We start from the raw sequence: 27024 nt of genomic DNA, 5'->3' as shown, positions 1-27024 counted from the left end.
ATCAATATATGCAGTATATTGAGTCAAGTTAAAAATATGTATTATGGTGTTTGATAACTTTTAGATCATATGTACAGTTTTATGCAAAAGTTTTGGAAAAAAAAAAAAAATAATAATAATTTACAAAAAAAATCGCTAAAATTATTAAAATAATAAAAAAAGCTGGGAGATCAAGGTAAATTGTACTTAATTTGTCTTCCAGGAATCAAGAAACAATCTTCTGTTGCTTCCGAAGGGCAGTACTAAATGGAAAAAAAATTATATTTCAACAAAATAAAAGAAATTTGGACATCTGTTCAAAAGTTTTCACCCCTGGCTCCTAATGCATCGTGTTTCCTTCTGGAGCATCAGTGAATGTTTGAACCTTTTTTAATAGTTGTGTTTGAGTCCCTCAATTGTCCTCAGTGTGAAAAGATGGATCTCAAAATCATGTAGTCACTGCTGGAAAGAGTTCAAATATGCAAAAGTTGCTGGAAAACTGAAGAATCTGCAGGACCTAGAAGACTTTTCTGAAGAACAGTGCTCAGTTTAACTGTTCAGAACAAACAAGGGACTTATGAACAACCATCACAAAACAAACAACAACAAAAACAGTCGTAGATCATCCAGGAGGTAACCACACACAGGATTAATTAATTAATTAATTAATTTCCACAAACATTTGTATGGAGTTATTTGAACAATTTCAGCTATTTTTTGGTCTTGTGGACTATATGTAAACATCTTTTATGTAAAATATCTTACTCAGGACAGTACTAAATATAAAATAACATACATTTTGTATGATCTCTCTTATTTTGTTAACATATTCACATTTTTACAGATTCTGCAAGGGGTTCCCAAGCTTTCGCATAAAACTGTATATATGATCTAAATATAATCTAAAAGTTTATTGCCGTAAAGGCTGATTTTGTGGTGTATATTTAGGGTTTGAATGCTTTAATGTAAGTGTCCTGATGAATGGCTGCTGCTAATGGTTCGATGGTGAATAGTGAGGGGGAGAGTGGGCATGCATCCTTGTCTACATTAGTCTTATTGGTGATAACAGTGGCTTAAGGTGTGTCAAGTCTTAATCCAGTTAATGAAAGACCCAGAAAAATGCGGAAAACAGGAATTGACCCTATCACAGGCTTTCTCTGAGTAACCATAAAGGTTTTCGCTTGATTGAAATTTAGTATTTTAATTAAAAAATCTGCATGTTATAGTGTTTGCAAATCTACTTTTAATGAAACTGGTTTGATCTGCATGGATTATGGATTATTATATTCTATTTGCTAATGCTTTGGTGATGAGTTTATGTCTGCTTTAATTAGGAAAATGGGATGGTAGCTTGACTGTAATGTTGGGTCTTTATTTGGTTGTGAGAGCCATGTAGAGCCATGTTTGTTAGTGCAGTAAAAAGTTCATGTTGTGTTATGGATGATTCCATATTGTTTATTTGTACTTCTAATTTGGCTCTTTTTCTGATGACCATAGTTTAGGAACTTTGAAAGATTTGGTTTATTTCTTTTGATAAATGTAACTATTCCTGTTGTATCTTCCAGATTAAAGCATCTGCTAAATTTATAAATGTAAACTATTAAGTCAATAATGCCACAATACCAATGACCAATGAGTGTTCTTAAGCAATGACAAACACTGAAATCGCATGAAGAGATTTGCAGCGGTGGATCAGAAGTGTGTTGGTATCAGGGGCCAACAGCACAAGCCTGACCCCTGCTGGATATTACACTAAAGACTGTATTTTCTAAGTAAGAAGCGAAAGAAAAACAAATACATAAATAAATATAACAATGATTCTGTTTGTTTGTTTGTTTGTTTGTTTATTTATTTATTTAATTTAACATTTTGTGTTAGTTTTGACCTGTAGGTAGTCTTAGGTTGGAATGTGTTGTATGATCTCACGTGGTCTTCCGACTTCGCTTCTCTTCCGACAGGGGGCTTTCGGACGCTCGCGTCACGACGCATGACGTACACCAATGACGCAGGCGTGACGCAGCGCGGATGTCCCAGAATGCCGCTGTCTGCCAGCGCAGCAGTGATCAATGGTCAGGCGAGTCAGATCAACCGGTGAATAAACGCGTTAAACGTTAGAGATCAACCGATGATCGAAACGCTTCGTCTCGGATGGAAATCGCTTCACGTGACTGTTCATGAGTAAATAATATCTGCATAAAGAGAGACCATCACCATACTCATCCTCCTCCTCATCATCATCAGAGCCGAAGACAAACCCAGCAGGTAAGAGATACGCGTCAGATCATCACATAACATCGCGGTCGGTAATTGATCACATGTCAGACTGTTTGAAAATGGTCCTGATATTGACACATCAGTGACTGTCAGTCGAGACAAATCAGTTTGAGCAGCCGGTGTTTCATTTCTCCATTAACATCACTTCTCATTCATGTTGTGATCACATCAGTCATCCACAAAAACGACTTCACTACCTTAACTAAAGCGCTGTGATTCTGGGTAATCTGTAATTCATTAAAGTTCTGTGAGTAACGTAAATATTGTCATACATGTCTGTGGTGATCACTCAGTATCACAGTAACCATCACAGTGTGTTTTTGAGGAATCATCATTTTAATATCCCTGAAGAAGGGTGTGTTTATGTTTTTCCTCTATTATGGAGACTTTTTTGGGTTAAAATGGCAGTCTGTTTTACAGATAAGAGTTTATTTGTCCTAAATACAGACAAACACTTTTTGCATAATTTGATAAAATTATGTCTTGATAGAGAATTACGCATTATAGTAAAACCTGTTCACCAATGATGTCCAACTTAAATTTGTCTTTGTTTCTTCACACATCCAGTGATATTGCATCTCAAGCTCTTCGGAGATGCTGTGCTTTGATTAGTAGTGGCAATACCTTATATATTTTTAAAAATGAATACAAATTATTGCAAGTTAAATATTTAAATTAAACAATGGTTAAGTAAGTAAAAAAATATGAACATATGAAAATATTAAAGTTTCTATGAACTTTTTATTAAAAACAATTATAAGATCTGGGATAAGGGTAAACCAAGATCATTACATAAAACATTTGAAAAATAGAAAAAAATATATGTTGAAGGCATGGTAATCTTATTACCTTCATATATTAAACATAAAACCGTTCTGTTGAATAAAAATCTAACCTTTCGGTCATAAGAGTATGATGTTGCCAACCGTGTGTTTCAGGGCAGATGGCGAGTCCCAGAACCAGACGTGTGCTGAAGGAGGTCCGGACTGAAGACGAGAACAATGTAAGTATCTTCATCAGCTTCTCGTCCTCTCTCTCATGCAGTATCTAAAAGCATGTTGTGTTTGTGTGTCAGGTGTGTTTCGAGTGCGGCGCGTTTAACCCGCAGTGGGTCAGCGTGACGTACGGAATCTGGATCTGCCTGGAGTGTTCAGGCAAACACAGAGGCCTCGGCGTCCACCTCAGGTCAGACTCGCTCTTCGACCACAGCAGCTTCTCAGATGGAGTTTGTCTCACTGTAGCGGTTGATTTAGATGCTTTTTGTGATTTATTAGTTTATGAGCTCTGTCTTTCTCGTCGTAGCTTTGTACGGTCTGTTTCAATGGACAAGTGGAAGGACATGGAACTGGAGAAGATGAAGGTGGGAGGAAACAGGAAATTCCGCATGTTCCTGGAGCTGCAGGACGACTATGACCCCAACTGGAGTCTACAGGACAAATACAACAGCAAAGCCGCTGCGCTCTTCAGAGATAAGGTGAGCTGTCCCAACAAAAATACCAGCCAGATATAAAAACTAAGTATAGCGCTGCAGTGATGATGTGTTTTTGTAGGCTAAACCATACCCACGTTCACTCCACAAAAACCCAACAGGTTTTTTCCATTGACTTTTGGAATAGTGCAAGAAATAAGCTATGTGACCAACAAAAGTTTATGATTCTTACAGGTTTTGCAGGTCACATCAAACTGATAGTTCACCCAAAAATGAAAATTTGATGTTTATCCCCGGGGCATCCAAGATGTAGGTGACTTTGTTTCTTCAGTAGAACACAAACGAAGATGTTTAACTCAAACCGTTGCAGTCTGTCATATAATGGCAGTCAATGGCTCCCAAATCTTTGAGAGAAAAAAAAAAACATACACAAACAAAACCAAATTAAACCCTGCGACTTGTGACGATGCACTGATGTCCTAAGACACGAAACGATCGGTTTGTGCGAGAAACTGAACAGTATTTATATCATTTTTTTACCTCTGATTCACCGCTATGTCCTACTGTCCTGACGCTTGCACATCATCTGGCGCGTGACGTGTATGCGCTCTGACATAGTATACGCAAACGCCGGATGCGATCTGCGCTTAAACGTCACTCATTATTATTGTTTACACTTTGCACAGAGATCGCTTCCGCCGTTTGCGTATACTACGCTAGAGCGCGTACACGTCACGCTCCAGATGCAGTAGGACATAGCGGTGAATCAGAGGTTAAAAAAAAAAGTGATATAAATACCGTTCAGTTTCTCGCACAAACTGATCGTTTCGTGTCTTATAACATCAGTGTATCGTCACGAGTCGCAGGGTTTAATTTGGTTTTGTTTGTGTGTTTGTTTGTTTTTTTTTGTTTTTTTTTTACTCTCAAAGATTTGGTAGCCATTGACTGCCATTATATGACTGACAGACCGCAACGGTTTGAGTTAAAAATCTTCGTTTGTGTTCTACTGAAGAAACAAAGTCACCTACATCTTGGATGCCCTGGGGGAAAGCAGATAAACATCAAACTTTCATTTTTGGATGAACTATCCCTTTAACCACAATTAAACTGCTGACGACTCAAACATTTAAAACATTTTCCCTAAAGGTTTAAGCTGAAATAGTTTGCAAGAGCACAACTGTAAGCACAATGAGGGTGTGAGTGCGACTAGTGATTGGATGAGTTAACTTGTTTGGTGTGGTGACGTTTAATTTCATAGGCCCGTTTAGAGACTTGTTAGCAGCTTCCTTTTTCAAGATAAGTTCAAGCTTTCAAATATCACAGAGGTATTGTTGATGTGTTTTATATCATAGAAGAAATTGTGAAAATATCTTCGAGCTTGTATAAAACATAAACGTTATTTCAGCCATTTAACCAGAAACCCATTCAGAAACACAGTGATGCGTTTTGTCCATAGAAATGTGTTATTCACTGCTGTGAAGTGACATCAGTGGCAGATGTTTTCCATGCAGAGCACAGATGTGATTAATCATTGAATAAATGCAATGTCAGTTGTTTATTATTGATTTATTAATGATTTGATCTTTTAGTTGTTGCAGCACTAACTGAACTGAAGTTCTGATTGTTGTGATCAGATTCATGTGACTGCTTGTATACATGACAGTATTTTGACAGGATATTGCAGTCGTTTCATATAGTTTAGCATCTGGTGTGGTAATGTGATGCTGTGTGTGTTGAAGGTGGCGACGCTGGCTGAAGGGAAGGAGTGGACTATTGAGAATTCTTCTGCCAGGAACTGGACTCCTCCACAGGCCAAGAGCGGCCTGAGCGCCACCCATCGGTACGACCCTTCTCTTTACTGCGTCTGAACAAGCTCATTATGAATGCTTATGCTGTTGGTGACGTGTGATGCTGTTGTTGTAGGTCCAGTGCCGCTGCAGGACAGAATCACACTAACTCTTCTGATAAAGCATTTGAGGACTGGCTGACTGATGATGTCAACTCCTATCAGAAGTGAGTTTGTGTTTCACTTCTTCATACACTTATTCATCATTGCATTCATTTGTTTGATGGCAGAATGTCTCCATTGACCACTGTCACGCTTATTTTTACCTGATTTATTTTTGTATTATTTAAGTTTGTTTGTGTGCACATACCAGTCAAGTATGTGTTTTTGAACAGTAACATTTTTTATTTATTTATTTTTTTAAAGGAAGTCTTTTCTGCTCCCCAAGCCTGCATTTATTTGATCAAAAGTACAGCAAAAATAGTAAAATTTTGAAAAAACAAAAAAAAAACAAAAAAAAAACAAAAAACAAAAATATATATATATATATATATATATATATAATAGGATTTACAATAACTGCTTTCTGTTTGAATATATTTTAAAGGAGAATTCCACTTCTGGAACAACGATTCACAAATAATTTACTCACCCCCTTGTCATCCAAGATGTTCATGTCTTTCTGTCTTCAGTCGTGAAGAAATTATGGTTTTTGAGGAAAGCATTTTAGGATTTTTCTCCATATAATGGACTTCATTGGTGCCCTGATTTTGTACTTCCAAAATGTAGTTTAAATGCAGCTTCAAAGGGCTCTTAAACAATCCCAGCCAAGGAAGAAGGGTCTTATCTAGCGAAATGATCAGTCTTTTTTTTTTTTTGGGGGGGGAATAACATTTTTTGTATACTTTTTAAGCACAAAAGCTTGTGTAGCACAGGCGTAGTCATCTAATATGATGACAGCAAATCAGCATATTAGAATGATTTCTGAATGATCATGTAACACTGAAGACTGGAGTAATTTCTATTGTAGCTTTTGAAAGACTAAAAAGAACACATGAAAAATTAAGGCAAATTGGGCATCATTTTGACCCTGAACCTTTCCAAAACACATGTTTGTTTCACGTGAACATTCATGACGGTAAATGAGAAAATGTAACAAAATCTCAAAAAAAAAATAAATTGTGGTTTAAAAATTGAATGTCGGTCAAATTAACATACGACACAGTAGGTTTAAAAAGGCAAGCTTAATTTAATGAATGCATGACACCAATAAGAAATTCTGTTACATTTATATATGTTTGTATATGAGGAGCTCTTTTCCAAAACGCTATAAATCCATTTTGATTAATTTGAGTAAAAATGTGTTTTCTTTACCAAGAAAGTGGCAAGATGAAAACCACTATTTTCTGTTCTAAGCTTTCACATAGCATCTTTAGGTTATAATAACATAAAAAATTCAAATTTAGATTTTGATTTTTCAAAGATTTATTATAAAAACGGATTATTTTTTCCCAAAATGCAAATAAATCCATTAGGGGTCTAAGCTTACTTTTCTTTTTAGAGAAAGTATAAGTGATGGAAAGAGATGGCATAAGTGCAATCAAATACATAAACTCTTGTTGAGGTTAATGTTTTAAATGTACAATTTTGAACAGAGAAATATTAAATAATTTTAATAACTAAAAATAAGATAAAAATTAAATACTGCCAGTAGGTGGCGGTAAGTCACTGATTTAATTTCTGAATCATATCATTCGATTCGTTCGAACGGCTGATTAATTCAGGAATAAAGCAAGTGACTCTTTTTATGAATGGGTAATCGATTAATTGACTTACTAGAAAACGCACTTTCATTCGTAAACGAAACACCGCCGTGTTTGAAGATGGAGATGCGCAGCGGCTCAGTTGTGACTTTGTTTCAAACTATTTTTGAAGATGAAATAGAGCAAAATCAGGCAATAGTGTTATATTCAGACAATGTAAGTCACTTAATATTAACTTCTTGTTTATTTAACTTTTGTATTAAATCAATATCTCATTTACCAACTCCCTTAAAATCATTAAAAGCTGTCAATCATCTTAGTTCTTCGTGATCTGACAAAATTATAATCAACGAAACTCTCTACACTGCTCAATTAATCTCTTATTTACACTCTCTCTACACTTTGTTTATGAAAGAATTCGTCAGATATGTCTGTGATACATTACTCTACGTTGAAAACTAGGATGCGAGGTGTATTCAAAGCGCTGCCTTTACTGTTTACAATGCATGAAATGCTGCGCTGTGATTGGTTGAGCGGATGTATCGCATTTTGGAGAAAAGAGCAACTGGCGTTTGTCGTGGTTTGGAAAAAAAGGGAGAAAACATGACAGAATAACACGGCGGTTATCGCATTTTGCGTAAAATTAAAAACTGCCTTTTCAGTAACGACCAGATACAATACTGATTTTGACAGTAACTCAATTTTGTAAAAAATGGTGTTTTAAAAGAGCTCTTCATATATCTCAATATTGGCTAAAATGATTGTGGATGACCCAAAAGCTTATGTCTTATTTGTTGGTAGTCAAACAAAAAGCTCTATTATTTCACGTGTGTGAACAGCTGTGATCTGTGGTCTGTAATTACGTCTGAACCTTGTTGGGATTTTGTGGTGTTTCAGTGCCGGAGCATCCGGTCCACAGGAGAATCGATATGTGGGCTTTGGAAACACTCCCAACCCGCCCAAGAAAGATGAAGACTTTATCAACAACGCCATGTCCTCCATATACTCGGTAAAACAGCAGCAGCGGCATTGATAGAATAACAGTCTGTCTGATGTTTGTCATTACCGGCATCTCTGTTGTGTATGTTTCAGGGCTGGAGCAGCTTTACTGTTGGAGCCAGTAAGTTTGCATCGGTCGCTAAAGACAGTGTAAGTACATCACTCCACACCCACACACAGAGACCAACTGTTAACCTAGCTTTCATCACACCACTAGATCTACAAGTGAAGGACGGCATCAGCCGATCTGAGTCACTAGATTGTGAACATTTGTGCCCTGAATATGTTTTATGAAGCAGTGAGACACCAGAGTTGGCGTTAATAATGTCGCTCCTCCGTGTGTCTTGTCTGTCAAACAGTGTATAGACACCACTGTGTACATGGGCAATACAACATCTTCAAGCTGAAGTATTATTATTTAATTGTGATGAATTTCTGTATGTGTGTGTCAGCTGTTTATGCATAGTAATTGATGGGATTGTTATTATAAAGACATTTTTTATCTTCTGTCCTTCACAGACCACAAAATTGGCCAACCAAGCAACTCTGAAGGTATGTCTCATGTAGTGAGTTTCAGTAGTGTCATGTGAACCTCTCTGATCTGATCACTTGTGTCTGGTTTATATTAGGACTGGTTTGAAAATGTCAGTTTCCTTATTTGATCCATGTTCATTTTAACAAACTGATATTGATTGTTAAATCTTAAAAAAAAAAAAAAAAAAAAAAAGATGTTAAAGAACTTATGTGTGAGTGCAGGAACACATATACAGATATTCAGCAAACACATGGGCTACATCATTAGAAATTATGTGAGGAACAAGGGACCATGTTAAAAAAAATATATTTCACCCAAAAATGAAAACGTGCTTGCCCTCAGGTCACTGAAGATGTAGTTGAGTTTGTTTCTTCATCAGATTTGGAGAAATTTAGTATTGCATCACTTGCTCAGCAATGGATTTTCTGCAGTGAATGGGTGCCGTCAGAACGGCAAAACTGCTAGTAAAAGCATTTCATTGGAGGAAATGTTATTATGGATTATGGACTCGTATTTTAGCCTGAAGCCACGGCTTGAAGTTAAAAACATCTTAATGATGGATTTTTTTTATGCACATGCAGCTTTTGGCTTCTCAAAATGTTAATTGATGGACTGGAGTCTTGTGGGTTATTGTGACTTTTATTGAAGTTTTTATGAGTTCTTTGGACTCTCATTCTGATGGCACCCATTCACTGCAGAGGAGCCATTGGTGAGCAAGTGATGTGATACTACAATTCTCCAAATCTGATGAATAAACAAACTCATCTACATCTTGGATGGCTGAACTATTCCATGAAGTCCAACAGTATAACCTGTGCAGTCTGTGGTTTATATACGCTGCTTTATTCTGTCTCTGCCACTGCTGCTTTGGATGAAGTTACGGGGCTATAAACCACCGCCTGAGCCGGTAACACTCACCGCATGCTGCACGCATCTGCGTGCGTGTGTGTTCTTGTGAACACTGAGTCAGATGCATGACACATGTGACAGGTGTTCAGTATGCAGATGCTGCTACTTTCCAGCATATCATAACTTCACCTGATTCCCGCGATTCACTACAGCTAATTAAAACTCCCATTGCAGTGCATTTGAAGGTCATGTGACAGATCATGCCTCCTCACACAGTGTTGATGGTCTGTCATGCATGTGCTGTGACTCCATGTTTTCATCAGGTGTTATTTGTGTCTGATATACACCATATCGTGTGAGTGTGCATGTGTATGTTCTTGTCAGTGTGTGTTCACCCGTGTGTTTCTCTCTCAGGCTGCTGAATTGGGACAGACGTTAAATGACAGTGTTATCAAGCCCACACAGGAGAAGGTAACCAGCGTGTTTATTACTAATATGTAACTAGTCAAGTTAGGAGTGAGCGTGTTTCACACAACACTGCCTGTGAATGAGAGATGCAGATTGAAGATTTTCAGTACATTTTCTACATTTAGACAACTAATTTTGTATACAAATAAATTTATCCAGGTTTAAAATATTCATAAGTAAGATTTTTCAAATGTTTTGAAAGAAGCCTCTTCTGCTCAACAAGGCTGCATTTATTTGATCAAAAACACAGTAAAAATCGTGAAATATTATTATAATTTAAGTAGGGCTGTCAGTTTAACTTAATTAATTAGTTATGAAAAAATAATATGATTAAAATGTTTTAATACAGTTAACGCACTGGCCCACCCTCAGACCTGTACGTCATCTTATATTTCATGTAGTTGACTTGTGACAAATATGATGCAGGGCAACAACTCCATAAATGCAGATATGCCCTAAAAATCAAGATATTGGTGCAAAAAAATTGCCCCGTATGTGTTTTCTCTCATATTTATATATTTCACATATCACACGGGCAGCAAGAGCAATAGGCCTATGACACCAGTGCTGAGTTTGTTCCGATCTATCACGAGCTTAAATGTGATTTTATGCAACAGTTCAGTAAATAAGAAGTTGATATTGTGTTAAATTTAAACACAGAATTGTGTTTTTGCTCAATTTTGCAGAGAACATATTACCTTTGAAGCCATAGCAGAATTGATGATGTTTAGTTTCTGAATAAACCTGCTTTTGAAAGAATCATGTGAATCAATGATGCCCATTCATAAAGAGTGAATCAGCCGTTTGAATGAATCGAATGAGTGAATGACTCATAAAGACGTTTACCACCACCTGCTGGCTGATTTCGTTTCTTATTTAGAGTATCATGTCCAAAAAATAAATAAATAAAAATAAATAACTATTATTATTATTAAGTAATAATAATAGTAATAATAAAAATAAAAGCATTAAAGGGATAGTTCACCCAAAAAATTTAAATTCTGTCATAATTTACTCACCCTCATGTCGTTTCAAACCTTTCTTTTGTGGAACATGAAAGAAAGTATTTTGAAGACTGTTGGTAATAGAGCTGTTTTAGTTACCATGACTTTCATTAAATGACCAAAAAATATGTTTCTCAAGTTATCTTTTATATTCCATAGTTTATGTTAGGCCTAGCAGCCTAAATGCTTATGTGTAATAAATTTTACGTACAGTTAAATATTTCTAGAGCTACAATTTGTAATGTCTACTTGATACTTTCTTATTTAACACACAAATAGCTTTAAATAATTTTTTGTGGGTATTTTCAGAGTCAAATTTATTTTGCGATTAATTAGATTCATTAATCGACACATTATGTAATTAATTAGATTCAAAATTTTAATCGACTGACATCCTTAAATTTAAGATAACAATTTTCTATAAGAATATATGTTGAAATGTAGTTCATTGCTGTGATCAAAGCTGAATTTTCAGCATCATTACTCTTCAGTGTCACATGATCCTTCAGAAATCATTCTAACGTGCTGAGCCGCTGCTCAAGAAACATTTCTGATTGGTATCAGTGTTGAAGACAGTTGTGCTGCTGAACATTTTTTGTGTAAACCGTTCTGGAGTTTTTTGAAGAATAGAAAGTTAAAAAAAAGTGTTTATTTGAAATAGAAATCTTTTGTAACATCATAAATGTCTTCACTGTCATTTTTGATCACTTGAGTGCAGCCTTGCTGAATAAGGGCTGATTTTACTAAACGGGGCAAATTAGTGTTAAAGCACAATTCCATAACAGCACAGATGGGATGGGAAAATTCTACGTGAGATTTACTGACAATGCACACATTAAAAAACACAGACGCAGACAGATTATTTCCATAATGACTGGCGCAATCTACCAAGAGCAGCACAAATTACTATCTGCTTTAAGACATGCTTTTTTTGAGTGTTAAATACGTTAGTAAAACACGTTCTTTTCTTAATTTTAATACTCTCCTCCCATACATTTTGCATCTGAAAAGAAAACACCTAGAACTGCATATTCATTTAAGGTCAGGGACAAAAATAACTGCCCACTCCTTTTTAACGCTAATTCTTTACTGCACATCTTCTGACAGTAAATCTGACAGTACTATTTTAATGCGTTATAATAGGGCTGGGCGATATGGGTAAAAAAAATAATCACAATAATTTTTTTCATATCAGTCGATATCGATAGTTATCACAATAAATGTCAGGTCTTTATTTCTTTTAAGTTTAAAGTCAGATTTTTGCTCTAAAGTGAAAGTTGTAGAAACCAGACCATTCATTTTCCTTAACAAAATAAATATCTAAAATCGAAAAAGTAATTTCTGCAAATCAAGAAACAGGTTTGGGTTGTCTGATAATGATAATGATGATAATAATAATAATATTAATAATCACTTTTTTTGTCTCTTAAAAATGCATATTTGATAGTAGCTTGAGGATGCAGAGGTACATTTTTGTTCATTATCAATCACTAACATCTGTAAAAATTGTAACAACCTCAGTTTTTATATGGTTAAATTTATTTTAAAATTTATTTTAAAACATTTTTTAGTTAAGCATTGGTCTTCCATAGTAGCAATCATACATTTTAAATCATGATAAACACAGTTAAAACCACACATAAAGGTAACTCAATACCATGGTAAAAATATAACTATGTGGTTTTATAGGTAGCCTATTTGTATGAAAAACGGGAGTCTGAAAACATTCAGTATAAATGCACACATGCTATAGCTTAATCACAAATACATACATACTATAATATATATATATATATATATATATATATATATATATATATATATATATGTGTGTGTGTGTGTGTGTGTGTGTGTGTGTATATATATATATATATATATATATATATATACACACACAGTACTGTGCAAAAGTCTTAGGCCACTAGTATTTTCATCAGCTAAAAATGGTTTAAAGTCAGTTAAAGTCAGTCTGTTGCTGTAGTGTGTCAGTAAGAAATATCAGTTTACATTTCTAAACATTAATTTTGCCATTAGTTATAATAATCCAGTGAGATTTTTGTATGGAGCACAGGCTGTTGTCAGACTCCTTGTGCAAACAGAGATGTGATCTCTCCATGATTCAGTCCAGTCTGTCTTAAGAAACAGAAAAAACGGAGACAGACTAAATCCAGAAAACCTGTGGCAATATCTCCAAGATGCTTTAAGAGACCTATACCTACAAAGCTACAGTACTGTTAAAATTGTTAGGCAGTTAGGCACATAAAATGAGGATGCTGTCAAAAACAATGTCATAAATGGATTTTCTTTATCAATGAACTTCTATTAACTAAAATAAATCAGCATTTGATGTGACCATCCTTTGCATTTAAAGTAGCTTTTGCCCTAGGTGCACTTGTGCAGTTTTTCAGGTAGCTTTGCAGGTAGATTACTTGAAACATCTTGGAGATGTTGAAACAGTTCTGGATTTAGTCTGTGTCAGTTAGTCTGTTTCTTCATTTCATTCCAGAGACAGACTGGATGATGGTGAGATCACTGGCTGTTGTCAGACTGCCTGTGCAAACAAAAATCTCACTAGATTATTACAATTAATGGCAAACAGAATGTTTGGAAATGTAAACTGATGCTTCCTACTGACACACTACAGCAAAAGATAGAAATAACTTACTTTAAACCATTTTTTAGCTGGTGAAAATACTAGTGGCCTAAGACTTTTGCACAGTACTGTGTATATATATATATATATATATATATATATATATATATATATACACACACACCATTACTCCTGTAATAAAATTAAATGTAAATATCCTACATTGCTGCCACAATACCATGGTGCAGTGAGTGTTACTACAGTAAATCCATGGTAAATGATGGCGATGCGTAGATTGAAAAGCCTTCTGACTGTCTCGTTGCACACAGCTTTAAACTATTTTGAATCACAGTGTCATTTGTGTTCATCGCTGAATTCAAGTGTTTCACACTGGATCTCACAGCGCTGTTTAGTGCTCGCATGACGGAGTAAATGCATCTTCTCTAGTGAGCTCACGAAGCGCGGCAGTTTGAACTTTGGTCCGAGCAGATAAACAGTCCGTGTGGCGCGATTCAAATGAGTCGCGCTGTTTCGTTCCACTTTTGGCACATAAAAGTTATATGGAACATTTATCGAACTCTTCATATCGTTTTATCGAGATAATTATCGTTATCGAATTATCGCCCAGCCCTACATTACAATCATGAAAGTGAGATTTTGCTCAAAAACGGTAGCTTTATGCCTTATTTAAAATGTTCTTTATTATTTTCTTTCTTTTCTCTGTGAAATTCAACATCAGCAGTGGATCTCAGTGAATGAACTCTTGACAGACGTCATTATGAAGCTAGTTCTTTTTATGTTGACCAATGCAAATATTAGATGACATAGAGGCTCAGTGCATCTCAGTCTGATGCCCACTGCTCTCTAACGATGCTCTGACTCATTTAGGTGAAGGAGGGAAAGTTGTTGGATGAAATGGCCGTAGGCATCACAGGTCTGGCCACAAAGGTACGAGGCTGCCGGTGACTCTCACGCGGCTCGTCTGCTCACGTTCATCTGACGGTCCACTGCTGTGATGCAGCGACACGTCAGCTGATCGGGATCAGAGGAGGTGCCGTGGGAGAAACCCTTGTGCTCTTTCTGTGTCTCAACTCTCTTTTCTTTCTCCTTTTCTGCTGCCATTGTGATTATGGTGGTGAGTACAATGATTTAGACATAACAGGGCTTATGTAATCATGAGAAGAAGTGTGTGGCTGTCTGTGGAAACAATCAGTAATCATGGATGCTTGTATTTAAGACCTCATGAAAATCCTGGTGACAGCTCTGTGTGCTCCTAGTTTTAGCAGATAAACACTATTCAATTGTAATGTCTCTCTCTTCTGGAATAACAGACTGAAATATTGCTGATTTTTTTGTCTCCTGCTTAGTGTTTAATAGGAAAGATATGAACTCAAGAAAGGAAACTGCTTATCTGGCTGTTTCATGGGGTCTTAAAGATTAAGTCATGTCATGTTTACAGTAATAAATTACTACTATTTTGTGTTCAACAAAATAACCTGAAGGCCCTTTCACACCAAAGCAAAGCCAGTTCAGACACTCACATTTCAGCAATAAACCAATGACACACAATCCTTATGTTGAACTTAAGTAAATCAAGTCAGCAGCACCAGCATTAGCCTGAGTGAGATTAAGTACATAAAGTCTATTTGTATGTACTCTATCATTATTGGTAGTTTATATTTTCCTGTGCATTTGGTTATGATCCAGAGTGTTCATTAGGTGTGAAAGGGTCTTAAATTATGTTCAGCGGGTGATTTGGTCATTTCTCTGTGATTTGAATTGTTTGGGGTCAGTGGTGTTGAGTCACTGTGTGTTTGTGCAGGTTCAGGGTGCAGGCGCTAAAGGCTGGAAGGACATGACGTCATTCTTCAGTGGGAAACAAGAAGGCGCTGATGATGGGTAACTACAGTTTTATTCAGTAAAATTGATAACATTGTTTGCTTTGTAATGTCTTATGATTTGGGGAGGGAATACATATTTTATTACATTTATTCAACAAGCAAACTGATCAAAACTGACTGTAAAGACATTTATAATGTTATATTGTCTATTTCGAAATATAACGATAAGCGGCATTTTTTTGGAGACCAAGCACAAATGGCTTAGGTCAGGGGTGTCCAAAGCCCGACCCGTGGATGAATTTCAAACGGCCTGCAGCTTGTCTGCTGAAATGTATTATATGTGGCCCGCCAAACATATTTCAGATTCAAAATTTGCAGTTTCACAATGTCAACAGAAGGTGACAGCACTTGATTTTTGACCAGATGTGGTAGTAAAACGCAGTGATAACAATTTGATAACATATGCGCAGCCATTTCTTTACCGCGCACAAATTCCTAAATGCACCGAAAGCGGGAGAGTGCAACTTATGAACCACGCTGCCGCCACATGGACCATTATTAGCTGTGCCTAAAGACAGCGCAGCGCGAGCTCAGAACAAATGCGTTTACTCTTTAACTGATCTCGATTACTTGACCACTAAACAGCGCTGAGAGATTCTGTGCGAAGCGTTCGAGTTTGGAGCAGAGGTCTCCGATACAAACCACGAATGTCACAGTGATTTAAACTAGTTTAAAGACAGAAGAAACAGCGCTCCAACAACACTTACGTGGAAAACATGAGAAGCATTGTGTGACAAAAATGCAGTTAGAATGCTTTTCAATCCACAAATCACCTACATTTACAATGGATTTACTGCAGTAACAGTAACTGCGGTATTGTGGCAGAGATATAGGATATTCATACAGATTATTATTAATGTGGACATATACACAACCAGTCAACAATTTTGAACAGTCAAATTTTTTTCCCCTCTTCTGCTCAACAAGCCTGCATTTATTTGACCCAAAATACAACAAAAGCATTAATATTGTGAAATATTTTTACTATTTAAAATAACTGCTTTCTATTTGTATATTTTTAAATGTAATTTTCTATTTACTGAGCTTTCCATTTATCAAAGAAACCTGAAAAAATTCTGCTCAACTGTTTTTAACATAATAATAATAATATTAATAATAATAATAATAAATGTTTTTTGAGCAGCAAATCAGAGTATTAGAATGATAGTAATGATGCTAAAAATGTAACTTTGAATTCACAGGAATAAATTACATTTTAAAAAATTATTCAAATAGAAAACAGTTATTATCAATAGTAAAAATATTTCAAAATTGTACATTTTTTTCAGTACTTGGATCAAATAAATGCAGAAGAGACTTCATTAAAAATCTTACTGTTCAAAAACTGCTGACTGGTAGTGTAATGGCCAGTTGAATGTAATGTAAGAGAGTAATGAAATATACATCTATATATATATATATATATATATATATATATATATATAGTCATGTGAAAAAGTTAGGACACCCTATTGAATTTCCGCATCAGGACATCATTAAAAAAAAAAACAGGACCTTGGCTGGTCTTAATATTTCAAAAATAAAACCTCAGATGAACAACAACACATGACAAATTGCACTGTATCATTATTTACTGAACAAAAATAAAGCCAAAATGGAAAAGCCATGTGTGAAAGTTAGGACACCCTTACTGTTAACATTGGAATTAAGAGGGTAAATAACAGTCAAGCACTGCTAATCAAATACCTTTGATTAACTGATCATCAGCAAGTCTGAGCGCCTCTCTAAAAGCATAAAGGTCTGGAGCCTTCAGGTGTGTGTTAACACAATGCCAAGGAGGTAAGACATCAGCAATCATCTTAGAGAAGCAATTGTTGCTGCCATCAATCTGAGGAGAGTAATAAAGCCATTTCCAAACAATTTGAAGTTTATTCACAACTGGAAGACATTTAAAACAGACACCTCTCCTTCCAGGAGTGGACGTCCCAGAAAATTCACCCCACGATCAGTCAGTGTAAACTTCAGAGAAATGGCAGACAGTCCAAGAACTACACCTCAGACTCACAGGCCTCAGTTAACGTGTTAAATGATAAAGTTCATGACAATACCATTAGAAAAATATGGCATGTTTGGAAGGCTTGGCAGAAGAAAGCCTCTTCTATCTAAAAAAAACATTGCAGCACAGTTTAGGTCTGCAAAGTTGCATCTGAACAAAACACAAGTCTTCTTGAATAATATCCTTTGAACAGACAAGACCAAAGTGGAGATATTTGGCCATAATGCACAGCGCCAAGTTTGGTGAAAACCTAAAGAGCATATCAGCACAAATGCCTCATACCAAAAGACATGCATGCTGGAGGAGGGCTGATCATTTTGGGCTTGTTTTGTAGCCACAGGACCTGGGCACCTCACAGTCACTGAGTTGGCCATGAACTCCTCTGTATATCAAAGTATTCTAGAGTCAAATGCGAGGACATCTGTCCAACATCTAAAGCTGGGCCAAAACTGGGTCGTGTAACAGGACAATGATCCCAAGCACACCAGCAAATCTACAAAAGAATGGCTGAAAAGAAAAGAATCAAGGTGTTGCAATGGCCCAGTCAAAGTCCAGAGCTCATCCTGACTTAAATGCTGTGTTGAGAGCTGTGCATAAGCAAATGCCCACAAACCTCAATAAACTGGAGCAGTGTTGAAAAGAAGAGTGGTCCAAATTCCTTCAGAACGATGTGAGAGACTGATAAAGTCACACAGAAAATGAATGATTCAAGTTACTGCTGCTAAAAGTGGATCTACAGGCAATTGACTCATAGGGTGTCCTAACTTTGTCACACATGGCCTTTCCCTTTTGGCTGTATTTTTCTTAAATAAATAATGACACTGTGTGATATGTCATGTGATAATGTTTATATGAGGATTTATTTTCCAAATTTTAAGACCTGCCAAGGACCAGATAATTTTTTATTATATCCTGATACAGAAAACCATGAAATTCAATAGAGTGTCCTAACTGTTTCACATGACTGTGTATGTATGTATGTATGTATGTATGTGTATATGTATATATATGTATATATATATATACACACACACCCCTGGCTTAGGTAGACAATACGATAGGTATGTCTCTTTTTTTCATTTTAACTAGACAGCAGTACATTCAGCTATGTCTTGTAGCTGGACAAATGTTTTCATAAATTTTAAGATGCATAAAAAATAATTTAGATATTACAGATTTCTTTACAAACTGAATAGACTGAAGTTTGACTTTTTGACTATTAAAGTTTATGCAGTTACTGTGGACTTTCTGTATTTAATTCACTACAAGTAAATCTAATTAACCACACCGACACAGATTTTTAACTAAGAGCTCTATAGGGATTTATTATCCTGTGGACATCATTAGTATTGCGGCCTTCATTTCTGAATATTGTTGATTTATAAATGGCTGAAAAGTTTGCACCCTGAGCTTCGGTTGTCTTGTTTGGACACTGTGTTCAGGATATATGCCAGTTAGTCATTATGGGCCACACCTACAAACATATTAGCCTGTATTCCTGCAACAATAAAACAAATCAAAATTCTTTTGACAGTTTTTTTTTTTTTTTTTAAGGAGTGTCTCAAGGAGTGTTTTGTTTTTTCCCAAGGACTCGAAATGGTGGGAAAGTTTTCAGGCAAGAAATTTTAACCGAAGAGTAATATTTTAAGAATTTGTTTTCATTTCCCCCCAAAAAAGGGCATGCCCATTTTTAACTTGATCACATGGCTGTGGAGTTATGAGCATTATTTATTTATTTATTATTAGTGTGGACTTTGTGTGTGTTTTGCAGATACGGGTCAATTTGTCAAAATGCAACAGTTCAATACAATTAATTAAAAGACAATTAAATTTGCTAAAATCTTCACAATGCTTTTACATATCACCATTTTCTCTACAACCTTTTATGGTCATACTCCATTGCTGCTTTGTACAGTGTTGAGTCAAGATCGGACAAACAGCTTAGGAGCAGTTTAAAAAAATCGTGTCTAGGCAACTGAGTAGCACGTGGGATTTAAGATATAAGATAGAAGACTGAATTTCCTCTTGGGGATAAAATATAGATGTCACAGCAGCATGGACAAAAGAAAAAAGACAAAATATAATAAGAATAAGATAAGGAAACTGAATGTTGACTGAATATACAGTATAAACAAACAAACAAACAAAGTTTGTTATTTATACCTCTCTTAATCCTTAGAAAATCCCTAAATAAATACTGTTCTTTTTAACTTCTTTAACTTGTAACTGTTCATCAAAGAAACCTGACAAATTAAATGTATCCTGGTTTCCACAAAAATATGAAGCAGCACAACTGGTTTTAACATTGATAATAACCAGAAATGTTTCTTGAGCTGCAAATCAGCATATTAGAATGTTTTCTGAAGGACTGTGTAACACTGAAGACTTGAGTAATGATGCTGAAAATTCAGCTTTGGTCCTAGCAATTAATTACATTTTTATGTATTCACACAGTTATTATGAACTGAGATAATATTTCTTCTGTCCTGTTTTCATTCTTTCTGTGTGTGGATATATGCATGTACACCAGTGTTGAGCATGTTGGGCATGTTACTGTTAAAAAGTAATTAGTTATAGTTACTAGTTACTACTTACAAATAGTAACTAAGTTCCCTCATGATAAAAGTAACTAATTACCAGGGAAAATAAATATTGCGTTACTTTAAAAAGAAAAAAAACTTGGATGTTTAATGAATAAAATTTTTAGTTTACTCACCAGACTAATAAACATAGCATTAAACTTTAGTAATTAGAACTTTAGTAATTAGAATATCCATGTATAAATGCATATTTGTCATGTTGACTGAACTCAGGACTGGTGGTGGTGCTTAAAGGAGAAGTCCACGTCCAAAACAAAGATTCACATATAATGTACTCACCCCATTGTCATCCAAGATGTTCATGTCTTTCTTTCTTCAGTCGTATAGAAATTAGATTTTTTGAGGAAAACATTTCAGCATTTTTCTCCATATAATGGACTGATATGGTGCCCCGAATTTGAACTTCCAAAATGCAGTTTAAATGCAGGTTGTAAATGATCCCAGCCGAGAAAGAGGGGTCTTATCTAGCGAAACGATTGGCTATTTTCATAAAAATAATACATTTTATATAATTTGTCAAATGTCAAACGCTCATCCTGTCTTACTCTGCCTGGACTGTTGTTTCCTGTTTATAAAAGTTAGGGTTGATTCATAATGTTGAAAAACTCCCATCTCATGTTCTCCCTCAACTTCAAAATCGTCTTTATCGATGATTTGTTTTTTTTTGTTTTTTTTTACTTTTTTGGTTAAGGGTGTTTGATCTTCTGGGTCACCCAGACTGGGTCGGAACTTCTGCAGCGATGTAGGATGATTTTGAAATGATTTTTGAAGTTGAAGGAGAAAATACGTTTGGAGTTTTTGACATACCCTAACTGTCTTGAGCCAGAATACACAGAGTTAAATGAGAGCGTGGCAAGACGAGCCTTTGAGAATAAAAAGTATTTAAATGGTATTTTTTAAATGAAAATAACGGATCGTTTTGCTAGATAAGACCCTTCTTCCTCAGCTGTGATTGTTTACAACCGCATTTGGGATCGTTTGAAGCCGCATTTAAACTGCCTTTTGGAAGTTCAAAATTGGGGCACCATATCAGTCCATTATGTGAAGAAAAATGCAGAAATGTTTTCCTCAAAAAACATAATTTCTTTACGGCTGAAGAAAGAAAGACATGAACATCTTGGATGACAAGGGGGGTTAGTACATTACATAAGAATCTTTGTTTTGGAAGTGGACTTCTCCTTTAAGATATTGTTTGTAATTTAGTGTTTTCTATAAAAAGGGAAAAAACTAAAAATAATACTGATAAGATGACAAAACTGTGAATTCTTCTACTAGTAACAATATAAAACGCACCAAGGATTAATGAGCTGTTGGATATTAATCATGAGGCTGTTCATGGATATTAATCATGTTATCTGCGTTTGCTCAAACTGATTTGCTGAAATAAAAACATGGACAATAATAGGTGAGCGCCAGCCAATGAGATTGCCGTTTACACATTTGTTCTGCCTGTTCCTTGAGAAACCGGCAGGTCTTAAAAGCTGAAGAATTCCAAAGGAACTCAGTTATTTTAAACAGGAAAATACAGCAAAGAATATCGTTTGCATGTAGCTCGCCAATTCTTCTTGGTATATAAGACTCTCTTGCTCTGTATCTTTCTTTGCGTGTGTGTGAGACAAAGCGACGACTAGTCATGTGCCTTCACACTAGAGTTTACGGCTCGTCAAATACAGGTACGCTGTGCATCCATTCAGATGAACTGAAAAATAAACTTATAATAATATTTAAATTAATTATAGTAACAACGCAGCAGCAGTGTTTCTTACATGCTCACAGCAGCATGTTTGTGGATGTATTGGAAATAGCAAGTCTCGGTACTTACCATGCTAAACTCTCCGAGAGTTGTCATGGCAGGAATGTATTTACTATGTTTTACAGAATAAATCATTAACCATTCAATCAGGTCTTCAACATTTCTTATTGGTAAATATCCTGTTTTACTCTGTAATGTGTCATATGTTCACTTCAGGACAAGGAAACGAATGAGTCCTCAGCACTCTTCCAGTTTTGTAGATGTTGTTTCTGTGGAATTGTTGTATTCAGATTTTTGAAAGTATTTCATGGAAAAGTCACTGTAGTTTGTTTTGCTGATTTGTTTTCAGTTCTGCCTATGAAGAAGGATATCAGAACCAGGTTCCTAAACGGGACTTCTGGGAAACCTTCGGTAGTGATTCGGGTCCCAGCGGCAACTCAGAGGCTCAGGCCAACAACAAGAATAGTGCTGCAGAAAGCTGGGACACTTGGGACAATGACTGGGAGAAAGCTGGAGATGACAAGAACAAGAAGAGCCCGTCGAAAGTGGATGAGGATTCCTGGGACAACAGTGGCTGGTAGACCAGCAGAAACCTGCTCCACCTGCAGAGGGTTTGTGCGTTTGCTTTCATCAGCCCTTCCTGCACAACACCCGTTACAAACACACTTTTGACTGGACATGTCACTCGTTTCGCCTGTCGTTGTTTGTTTCTGTTGAGAATGAGTTGATAAAGGTCTTTCTGGCATCTCTGTCCACAATGGAGAAGTTTAATATTATAACAGTATAATGTTTGATATTATAGTGATTTTGACACCAGCAGAGATCTGCATGTCATCTGCTGTTTGTGGTCCGTGGATCATAAACCTTCAGATCGCAGTGGCTTTCCTTTGTCATGACAGACTCTTGTTTTTTTGTTTCTTGAATTTTTATTTTATATGTATGTATTCATTATATATACTGTATGTATATGATGAGCTGTCAAACAGATTCTTATTCAAAAAGAAAGAAAGATTGAAAAAACAAAAAAAGAATTTTTATCAGTGAAATCGTTCAGACTTCCTGTTCGTAATGTAATCATAACAATAACCAAACATTCGTCTGTAAAAGCATGACGCATGGGCTCTTCATTATTTTAATTAATATCCTCTAGTTCATCCTCCATCACCTCATGGCCTTTTGTGGAAATTTCAGATTTTTTTTTTTTTTAAATGTAGGACGTTTATAATCATGTTGTGTTTTAGTTTGTTTGTTTCCTCCTTCTGTAATAACCGTTGCGTGTTGTTCATATTGTCATTCCAGATGTGAAATGTGCTGTTCGTGGCTTCTTGGAATACATGAAACAAATGATCTCAAAGATTTCATGTAAAACTCAAGACTTGGACATCAAACATCATTATTTATTCATATTTCTCATTTATTTGGTCTTTTATTTGTGATTTCGGCTGAACGGGATGTTTCTCCTTACCTCAGTAATAAGGTGGTTGTTTACTGTATTATCGTCAAGTTCACCCAGAATCTCTTTATGATATTGAATATTGCTGTTAACCACACATCATATGTTCATGAATTCATTGACATCTGCTGCTCCATGGATGTACCTGACTAGCACATCTCTGCTATGTGTGTTTGAATTGTAACAACACCTGCTGTGTCTGAGGAACATGGGTGAGCTACACTATATTCTGCTAGTTAAATAGTATAGTTAATAAAGCTTTAAACACCACCTGACTCCTGAACTTGGTCTCATATGTAACTTAAACCTGATTTTACAGTGCTGATGTTAATGAGACTGATGAAGGTCATGAATTGACAGCTGGACTTTCCAGCTGAAGATATTTTCCGTGCAGTTTTTGAACATATGTTCAAAAGCTCAGAAAGCGAACATGCCGTTGTTATGCTGAGTTCATCACAGATGGTGTGGATGACAGATGTGATGGTTGGGCTGTCCTGTGACTGCATGTTATCTATCTGTGAGTGTAAAGTGTAAGTTTTAGGAATGTAAGGAATTGGGAGTCTTTTCACTGAAACACAAATGGACCATAAACAAAGGCGTTGCTTCAGCTTTGGCTGTTATCATGATGTCCTGCTCACAGGCAGATCTACTGAAGAAGAGGAATGTCTGAGTCACATGGGGTGCCTCAAGGCTCAGTGTTTGGTCCACTCCTGTTCTCCATAAACACAGCTTCATTGTTGCATGATCATAAAGGTAAATGTGCTTCCTGTCAGAATATGTCCATGCTCTTGTCCGTCTTAAGACTGGACAACTGCAATGCTGTATTAGCCAACTAGCACAACTAAAGCTGTTCACACCATTATGTAATAACTGGTATTCTGAGATAACACAAGATGTTTTATTCTGAGCTGTCCACATCATCAGACTCTGAATTATGTTTCTATATTACCATCAATGGCTAAGTAGAGCCTAAATGAATCTGTGGCAGTCAGGTGGCACAGCGGTCACATGGCTACATAGCTCTCAAAACATGCCTAGCTTTCAAGTTGTAATTAGGAGTTCTGCCATCATGTGAACATTGATAGTGTTGACATAGAAACACTTATTTTCGAGTCTGGGGACATAGCTCTGAGAAGAACGTCATGTGGCATGAATGCAGCTTAAAGGGGTCCTATTATGCTCTTTTACAAAGTATTGATTTTATTTTGGGGGTGTACTATAGCATGCTCTCATGCTTGGTGGTTTGAAAAACACATTATTTTTTACATATTTTACATTATTACAATACCTTTCTCCCCAGCCTGGCACAAATGGCTCAATTAGTTCCGGGTTTGACGAAGGCCCGCCTTCCGAAAAATGAAATGCGTTGTGATTGGCAAACAGCTTAGACTGTGCCAAGCAGCAAGTTCCGTCTGCTCCATTATAGTTATATATTGAGATATATTTGATGCTACAGTAGTTTTGGGTCCTATTGTCAGCCTGGTACGTGATAATCTTGTGGTAATTTATTTACTTATTTACATACTTAGTTTCATTGCCCGAAACCAGCTCCAGCATAAAGCTAAAAGCAGCCTAAAGTTTTTAATATGACTTAATTTATATTCAACATGACAACAATTGAATTAAAACATTGTAAGTTACTAATTATAATGCTTACATTTCTTAGTTATTTAAAAAGCAGCTACAAAAATTGAGCGAAGTACATTAAAGATCGTGGCCACTCTAGTAGTCAACGCTTGTGTTTATACCAGCTGTGCCTCGGCATGTGTTTTGACCCCATATACTGCACACATCTGCGGTGCATTGCGGCTCTGACACAGCCACTGGAGCAGATCGCGGCCACTCTTGTCAACGCTTGTGTTTATACCAGCCACGCTGCGGCTCGTTGAAGCTTCCCTGAAGCGGCTGTCCACACTGCATCGCTAAAGTTAGGCTAATCCCCCACCTCATCCCTACCATTAGAATTTCTGTAAGTGGGATTTATTTTAATGATATTCTAATGAGTTTTGTGACATCACAACACCCAGAAAACAACACTGTAGTCCAAACGAGCCATTCGTTGTAGTTCTTGAAAAGGGATTTTTTTTTTAAACGAAATATCTCCCTTTGGAGTGGACTTTGAGATTTGTAACTTTATAGATCCCTTTATGCCCAAACATACACACCACACACTGACTAAAATTCAAAAAGTGAAAAAGCATAATAGGACCTCTTTAAATCTGTGCAAATAATCCAGAATGTGGCAACATGTTTGGTCTTCAATCAGCCAACATGGACTCACTTTATACCTGATTTCGCTCCACTGGCTTCAGATTTAAAGTTTTGACGCTGATTTTCAGGACTGCCACTGGAAGTGCACACCCCACCTCAATACATTTGTACAAGTTCATGATCCCTCCTGCCAGCTACGGTCACTGAACGGGTGACGCCTTGTTCCTTCACTGTGTTACGCTTCTCTCTGGTGGAATGAGCTGTTAACCTCCACCCGAACTGCTGAGACATCACAGCTTTCAAGAAGCAGCTTTTCTGCAACCTTAAACCAAGACACTTGCTATTGCGACCCTCATCGAAAAAGAAAAGAAAAAAAAAAGTCCTGTCTCTTTTCTGTATTTCACTTCTGCTTTTGCTTGTAGTCCGAACTAGTTCAACTTGCTTTTAAAGAATGCAGGACATTGGTGATGATGCCAAGGCATTTGTCTGGTGTCATTTTGGAGCTTGATGACTCAGTCCTCTTTCATTTTCATTATTCGGAGAGCAGTGGGTGAGATCTTCTACAAAAAAAAAAAAAAAAAAAGAAGAGACTTTTTGTGTCCTACTGAAGAAAGTCACAAAGTCAAACAAGTTTGGAATGACGTGAGGCTGAATAAAAGATGCTAGAATTAACATTTTTAAATGAACTATTGGTCTAAAGTTGTTAACTCTTACTTTTTACCTTTTTTTTTTTTTTGTCAGCCAGACCTCTTTGATCTAAAATATTAACCTGAAGTTCCCCTGGAATTGTAAGTTAATATTTCAATAATTTAACTCAAGATTTTTGTTTGTTCACGCTTTTCTGATGTTGGTTAATGGTAACGTGACATGCAGGCAGACAAATTACATATTTATTTTTAGTTCGTTTTTTATTTGGATTGTTTATAACACTTTAAAGCAGTATTCTGAGTAGTATCAGAGATGTTATGATGTTTTGAAATTGTGATGTTCAGTGATTTAAGAGCATATAATGGTATTTCTGAAGTGTGTGCTGCTTACAATTTCAAGATCATGGGTTCAGCTCCCAGGGAAAACATGAATATAAATATTGTATTTTAGTCAGAAGTTCATCAGTCCAGTTCCATGCATTCTCCACGCTGTGTGTACTCTGTGGGGTCGCGAGGACGCTGGAGGAAACGCCTAGATGGATAGCCAGTCCATCACAGGGATTATATGTACAAATGTAGATGTTATATTCATTGGTTTCTATGACTACAGAGAAATGCTTAAGCTGTATCCATAACAACCGCTTGCAGTACAAAGACTATAAAAACAATGAAGATCTAGAGGTGATATAAGAGACCAATATGTTCACTTGGTCTACAGTCAGAAAACTGCTGAACTGTTATGATGTCAGCCTACAAACCCACT

The 27024-nt window shown here is 36.2% G+C and overlaps 1 protein-coding gene across 8 annotated transcripts; it reads left to right on the top strand.

Moving 5' to 3' along the window:
- Positions 1-1984: 1984 nt before the first annotated feature.
- Positions 1985-23678, top strand: arfgap1 (ADP-ribosylation factor GTPase activating protein 1). 8 transcript variants are annotated; one of them, XM_051122638.1, is made up of 15 exons: positions 1985-2241; positions 3192-3256; positions 3329-3438; positions 3556-3727; positions 5422-5522; positions 5606-5695; positions 8129-8240; positions 8324-8380; positions 8750-8782; positions 9643-9672; positions 10029-10085; positions 14568-14627; positions 15502-15578; positions 22300-22561; positions 23250-23678. In XM_051122638.1, exons 2-14 carry the CDS (start codon positions 3197-3199, stop codon positions 22529-22531), a joined length of 1191 nt encoding a protein of 396 aa, XP_050978595.1. In that variant the 5' UTR covers positions 1985-2241; positions 3192-3196; the 3' UTR covers positions 22532-22561; positions 23250-23678. The 8 variants fall into 8 exon arrangements, with proteins under 8 accessions (XP_050978595.1, XP_050978596.1, XP_050978594.1 ...); XM_051122639.1 differs by having other exon boundaries at positions 22300-22565; XM_051122637.1 differs by having other exon boundaries at positions 1986-2241; positions 22300-23678.
- Positions 23679-27024: the final 3346 nt, after the last annotated feature.

This window comes from Labeo rohita, chromosome 11 (genome assembly GCF_022985175.1).
Source record: "Labeo rohita strain BAU-BD-2019 chromosome 11, IGBB_LRoh.1.0, whole genome shotgun sequence".
NCBI classification, from domain to species: Eukaryota; Metazoa; Chordata; class Actinopteri; order Cypriniformes; family Cyprinidae; genus Labeo; species Labeo rohita.
The sequence above is the reverse complement of the archived record's forward strand: the minus strand, read 5'-3'. Positions and strand labels throughout refer to the sequence as shown.